Source organism: Mizuhopecten yessoensis, unplaced genomic scaffold, assembly GCF_002113885.1.
Source record: "Mizuhopecten yessoensis strain PY_sf001 unplaced genomic scaffold, ASM211388v2 scaffold10757, whole genome shotgun sequence".
Taxonomy (NCBI): Eukaryota; Metazoa; Mollusca; class Bivalvia; order Pectinida; family Pectinidae; genus Mizuhopecten; species Mizuhopecten yessoensis.
This window is the reverse complement of record NW_018408706.1, coordinates 112,041-119,384: the sequence shown is the minus strand read 5'-3', so window position 1 is coordinate 119,384 and position 7,344 is coordinate 112,041. Positions and strand designations below refer to the sequence as shown.

Genomic DNA, 7,344 nt, shown 5'->3' with positions numbered 1-7,344 from the left:
AGCATCCTTGGGCCAAGGGAACTCAATTTTCTATAAGCAGTTGGTGTGGTCTCCCAGGGAGCAGAAGGGCGGGGCTCAACTGGAGAAAAAGAAGTAAAACCTTTAAAATTTTTCTTCAACCATTGGGATTATGGGATTTTATCCTTATTTAGTCTGGAGCATCCTTGGGTCAAAGGGACTCAATTTTGTATAATTGGTGGGTATGCATAGGGGTGGGGCTCTGTTTTCAGTTTGTTCTCCTATATCTCAAGTACTGGATGGATCTTTCTGAAATTTCATATGTACTTACAGCACCTACCATGGAGTGCTATATCTAAACTTCATACCAATTATTTTAAACATATTCAGGTGAGCGATACAGGTCCTCTGGGCCTCTTGTTTTATATATATATAGAACAGTAACTGCTTTTCTCTCACAACCATTACAATGTATATGTTTCCTCATTCCCATATCATTGGATAAACCTGGAGGAGTTGGTAAACATTTTTGGTTACCCTAGAAATAATCTTAAAATTATGACGTCATTGACAATGCTTTGCAAATCATCTTCCAATGGGATGTCTTAGTTCATTACAACTGTTTCCACGATCAGAAACAGGAATAAATGTGTCCCCAAGAGAAATACATGTTTTTCTAGATATAATATCTGAATGTTGAAGGGGGAAAAGATCCCCAAACATGTGATGGTTGATTATCATGTTTATCCAAGTAGAGTTAGTTTAATTTCAAATTGTAAAAGACAACTCAGTAAAGCTTGTGTCTTTGTACAATTGGAAAACTCAAGTTAGATAAACATGATAACCAACCACCACTTGTTGAGGAACCTCCGTTTCACGCTGTTATTTGTAGTGATATGTTCTTGTTTGTGTCTTGATAAATAGGCAGATTGCCTCATCAATTGGACAAATTCTTTTTCCGCACTGCAGGTCCGGGGATAGAGAAAAGATCGTAGGAGGCGACTAATGTGAGAACCCTTCCCCCTCCCGCAGAATTGAAATTTGCGTTGTGCTACTTGGGGACACAAAAGCGACAAACATAAAGCTGCTGTACCCATTGCCACATTTGGGACACTTCTATTTATCTCTACTTCTAATTACCATTTGTTTCCAAGCGCCTTGCTTGGCAAAACCTTACTTTTGGCTGTAATGTTAAACGTTCACCTATTTGAGGAAGGCAATGGGTTCCGTCCCCATATCAAAGTCCTCAAAATAGTAGTTGTTATTCCCTGTTTAACGTTAAGCGTTTAGGTAATTGGCAACAACTGGTTCATCCGTTGTTAGTATAATGTTATCTGGCGGAATGCTGTGCTGGGTGCCTTCAGCATTGTATACATGTATCAGTGAGATAGCACTATACAGTCGGCATAAGATTCGCACTATCGCAAGAATGCAATAACTCCAACATATGCTGCCTCCAAACCATAACATACACACATGGAGGCACGTCCTTAAATGACCATATATAATCAGCTGTCTATAAGGCCATTAAACCCTTAACACCAAACCCCACTGTGGCTATTGCATCTGTGCTTACATATTATATAATTATATATGTACATGTGTACTGTTTTTAGCTTAAATTTCTATGTACTTAAAAAAAAAAAAGTGAGCTAAGGAAAAGCACAATACTGAAGTTACTAATACAAATGTAGGCACATTTATCAATTGCTACGTGATTGAATATTTGATTCCATAATAACGACAGCTTCTGACAGACTTGCGAGGTAAGTCATGAAAGACCTAGTTATAAGAATGCACCTTTCACCTACAGAAAAGATTATTAGATGTTTGTATGTGTACTGTCTTAATGTTAAACAACAAACACTGCAGTCAAACAGAAATTAGGAAAACAGGATCTTTCTAATATATTTTATTTCTTAAATATTTGCATTCATTTCACAAATATAAATGACATATCACATAGTTTTATCTACATTGTACATTTTTATTACCACTGACAATTAAGTGTCAGTTATACTTTCCTGTTACAGAGAGTAACCTCCCCTTCCCGAGATAAGGATTCCAGAAATTGCACACTACCCACAACAGATAACTGTAGATGCTCTCATTATAGACAAGGTCGTCCGAGAAAGAGGTTGATGATTCAAACATGTATGTATGTGCATTTCCTTCTCTCACACAGGCAAGTCTGAAGCATCCAACTTTGTATCACAAGAATAGATCTGTCATGATATTGGTGCCTTGTAAACAGCCATGGTCACCTCTGATTCACTCTTTATCAAAATCGTTCTGCAAAGGAAAGTAAAACTACTTTACTTTATACTCTTCTTAGCAAGAAGTTGAAAATGATGATGGTACATGTATATACTGTATGTAATAGGATAGTCCGAATTATTCTGATGTTTTATCGACTTTTTTCATATCGGTCTGTCGTCGATTAATGATGTTAATCGACGACAGTCCGATATGAAAAAAGTCGATAAAACGTCAGAATAATTCGGACTAGTAATAAGAATGCCAACAAAGGTCAGTACATTAGAATGAGAGATAAATTGTGATCTGCATTCGATTTGTGATTCCTGTCCTAATGCAGACAAAATACCAGAGAATTCTACTGTAGTATTTTGTATAACCTTCCCTTAATATCCTTTTGGGTAGAACTGTCAGATATACTACCAATAACCAGGTAGCAGAGAAAATAAGAGTGACTATTTACTTCATGTTCGGAGTTGCAAAGTTCAAATTTATACTCTCCTGTTACATAATATACACTGCTGATATATTACTTGTTTCCTTTTCGTTACTTTTTTTTATAATAGAAGGATGCTCACAACATCTACTTTTCTTTATACATATATCTTGTTCTAGGTCTGGAAAATCTGTTAAATGAGCTCTCAAAATTTTACAGATAACAATAATGCATTGAGTTCTTTCTTTTTGTCATCATTGGGGAAAACTATTTGTTTGTCCTTATATAATATATATGTAGCTGTATTAATTTTTGTGCGTTACATCTCAAATAAAACATTGTTTCATCAAATGAGAAAAAGTTTTAATTCAATTTTTCTCAATTAAAAAAAAAGAAAGAAAAAGAATTAACTTCATGAATGTTCATTCAATAGAAAGTCCCACAAGATCTTGTTTTTTTCTTTCCAAATTATTATTGTTTTTGTAATATAATCCAATTTCACTAGTGATGACCAAATATGAAATTAATTTCTGTAATGCAATGTACGTACATACAGACTTCATTTCAGGCACACAAATGACAATTTATCCCTGGAATTTAATTTCAAATATGGATTGAACAGCATTTTTTGCATTAGTCATCAACATTATGATTCAAATGGCGAACATTCACTTTTAATAAAATCTAACAGGTCAAATGCATATATATATGTATATTCTACATATATACATGCATTTGACCTGTTAGATTTTATGAAAAGTGAATGTTATTATATTCAAAAGGTAATAGGTTTGTGTCACCATTTCTCAGAAGAATTTCTTCAAATTTTGTAGTTATATTGCTTTGAAGTAAAGAACATTTCTGCCACAAAAAAATATATAGTTTGTCAGAATTTTAAGGATTTTAAATGGAAATTTATGTAAAAAGGAGCGGATTTTGAAAAAAAAAAGTTTTTGCAAAATAATACCAACAAAAATGATACTGACATAGATTAGTATTGCATTAATGAATATCAATTTAATGAATGCTGAAATTGTGTAAAATATATTATCTATAAACGATTAAAAAAAAGTGACATTTTATAATCATAGTAATTGCATGTAAGATTTAGAGTTATCTTTCTTGAAAAATTTCACAGTTGTGAAATAAGTAGGCAGTTTCCTGAAGTACAGAAAAATGGACACATGTGACTCATTGATAGAAAACAACTGATTAATGCCTGGATTTCTTTGAAATACTTTAATATTGAGAGAACACACTGTTTTGTCAATAATAAACATACAATATTCATCAGTTTAAGATTAAACTTTAGAATATGCAGAAATTGTTATACTGTCTCCGTACATTGGATTTTCTTCTAGGGATGTACTTCCTATTTCTGTTTATCAATACACTCATTCGACCTTAACTCAAGCATAACATACTAAAATTCATATAATTAAACAGCTTTAAAATTGTTTTACATAAAATCATAATTTTTCCAATGCATAATCCAATGTACCAGGTACTTCTGAAACATGTCAGATTAAGGGCGCACATAACTTCTCTGTAAGTGTTGCTTCAGCATTAACTGATTAACCTCCTACAGGCAATAATTATTATTAATAAAAAAGAAAAATAGAATTTATAAATGAATGATCATGACTCATATTTTTGTTTGTAAATTGTATAGATTTGCTTGTTATACACACCCTCCTTCAGCTTCTATAGCAATGACAGGGCTTGGGTTGGTGGGGTGTAGCTGCTGTGCCTGTCGCGCTAGACTGGCTAGCTGTCCCGCAGCCTCTTTCTGGGCAATCCCCTTGGCTGTAAACATGACAAAATATGCTGTGAATTTGTGTCCTTTTTACTGGTAACCATCATTAGACAGATCATAACAGAAGATATGGGTCACCAGTTTCCATTTTTCCACGCCTGATTCGAGAATCAAACCCCGGCAATCATGATGAAAGTTGAGTGTGCTATCCACTGCACCACATTATACTAATACATACCAAGTTCAATTTTAGGTAGATTTTTAGTTTACCTCTATTTCCATCAAAGCAGAAGCACAGGCATTTGCACATTTCAGTCTTTTAGGTCATTGAGAATTTTAGTGAGCAATTGAGCCTAACTAATCCAGACACTCTAGTCTCTGGAGGATATGTCCAGATTAATGAATTTCAGGAAAACAGGTAAATAAAACGTGACTTTTGCTTTGTAAGTTTTGATAATAAAAGAAAATTTAAACTTTTTAAAGAGTCTATAGGGGGACATTTGTTTATTAGCAATTAAAATTCACTGAGTTGTGCCTGTGAAACTTTATCAATTTTGTTTTTCCCTTAAGCATTTTACATATCTGTATTGATAAATTTCTGAACTTGAGGTAAACTTCAGTGCTGACTGTAAATTATTCAAACATAGGTTGATTCTCACTCAGAAATGAATCTAGAAATCAAAGTTTTAGCTCTACTGAATTGCTGATAAATTTATTGAATGTTGTATCCTCTAGAAGCACAGATTAACACTTTAACAAATTACTTAAAGGCTATTCCGAATAACATTCATCAGTTTGGTATGAATAATAAGTGGTCAGTCTTTTTTAAACAAAAACACATATTGAAAACATGTTTTTGCAAATTTTCAATTCCTGTTTGTGTTCAAAACAAACTAAACATTTACCTATAGGCTAGTTATACAATTATAGACATTAATATAGACAACAGAATGACTAAATGCAATCAAATAGTAAATGCAAGCTTACATGATAAACAAAGGCCATGCTCATCAGCACACAAAACTCCTGCAACACCTGGGACTCGGAACCTGTACAAAATACATTGAAGATTTAGAATTATTTTCAAACCATTCTTATTCAACACAATATTTCAAATTGTACAGCAAATGGGTCTTAAGATATGTGTGTACATTGTCTTAAGCTCGAGTTAAAGTTGCTCAGTTCATTTGTTTTGCAAACGATTCTTTGCATTGTGATTTAAGTTATTCTTGATATTGTCTGCATTGGAGCCCTTTTTCATAATATCAGAATTTCAAGAAAAAATAGTTCCATTTTCTTACTCATCAACTTTTTACATTCATTTATCATGGACTCAAAATCTGAAATGGAACATATGTCTTGTTGAATTAAAATTGAAATATGATATATACAATAAGATATACATGTAGTTCATATTTTTCACCTACACATTATTCCAATTTCAAACAATTTGTACATCTAGGATTTCTCATTCCATCTTAAAACTAATTATAGCAGTTTCAGCGTAAAGAACTTGTATATTTCTACAGTGGACATGTTTAATTCAATATAAATCCCAAATACCAGGAATGTTGATGGGGGTGCTGACAAAGTCACTGGACCATGAAAGGTAGATCCCATCCAGCATTTGATGCATGGGGCGAGATGTACTACCTAAGATGTATCTATGGTCTATTGTCCATAATTATTATTTTATAGTGGCAGACAGCTTCTTATAGTAGCAAACTATAGAATATTTTTACATAGTTATTTTCAAAGATATCAAAATAAAACAAACTAAATACACTGACAGATCTTTGCATTACTGTAGAAAGGCATGAAAACTTGAAATTTGAAATCATTGTGCAATGCTGCAAGTCAAGCTTTCCAAGGGTTGGGGGTCCCCCTACCAGCGAGGTCTGCTCGACCTGCGCCATAAAAAGTCATGTAAATACACAAGTATGGTTTTAGTCTATGACCTGTATCATGACCTACCCATGCTTGGGATCATTATAGTGTTAACAGATTGCTAGTGCTTGAGGGGATACCTACCAACATTTACCCGATTGACAGTGTGTTGTTACCTGATGAAACTTAATCTCATTATTAAATACAGATCTAGAGGAACTTATGATATTCAACATCAATTTCTTTCATTACTGATAGGTTAATTCCTCGTTTGATATTGTAATAATATGTTTTCAATTCACTTTATTCTCCGTTATTGTTATTAAGACATTAAGAGACGAATGAGTTAACATTGATTCTAACAATGTACGTTTTAAGCATTATATTTTTGCTACCCTAATGAAATTAAATTTCATGAAATAAAAACGTGAAACACGGAGAATATATTTTAGACATGTAGGCCTATATCAATTCATCAAATCCAGCAATATATATAATTTGAAAGATGTTTGTGTCTGTGTGAATATTATATATTGTTTCATGTGTTATTAAATGTGTCATATGTAATGGTAAAGGATTGTCTAAATTAAGTTGACATTAAAATATGTTTAAAGAAAAAAGACAATGGTAACTACAGAAGATAAAAAAAAAAGAAAAAATCCCGAAACGACTTTTGACATGTCCCGAAACGACTTTCGTCTTGTTACCGAAACGACCTGACACCGATAGATCATGACCAACCTGCCTGAAATCCTATGACATTTGGTTTCGGGATATATTTGGGACATGCTATAATCAGTATACTACTTGCATCACGGGACATTGGTCACTACTGTACAGTAGGCCGAAACGTCAGACACCCATGTAAAAGTACATGCTTTGAAAAGATACGAGCTCATGTACAATTCAGAGTGAATAACATGTAAGAATTGTCGTACGTTTCGTCCATCGATTTTTCCAGAGTCTTTTCCATTATTCTTGTAAATCTGTTTTAGCTGTCTCCTAACGTTGTTGTTGTGCGAAAAATATACCGGAAGTAAATGTTTGCCGC

At 33.4% G+C, this 7,344-nt stretch overlaps 1 protein-coding gene across 1 annotated transcript; it reads right to left on the bottom strand.

The window, feature by feature from the left end:
* Nucleotides 1–1,855: 1,855 nt before the first annotated feature.
* Nucleotides 1,856–7,344, bottom strand: LOC110462178 (ragulator complex protein LAMTOR5 homolog). Its single transcript, XM_021516017.1, has 4 exons — nucleotides 7,232–7,344; nucleotides 5,394–5,455; nucleotides 4,342–4,456; nucleotides 1,856–2,250 (listed from the first exon to the last, which is right to left on the bottom strand). Exons 1-4 carry the CDS (start codon nucleotides 7,264–7,266, stop codon nucleotides 2,187–2,189), a joined length of 276 nt encoding a protein of 91 aa, XP_021371692.1. The 5' UTR covers nucleotides 7,267–7,344; the 3' UTR covers nucleotides 1,856–2,186.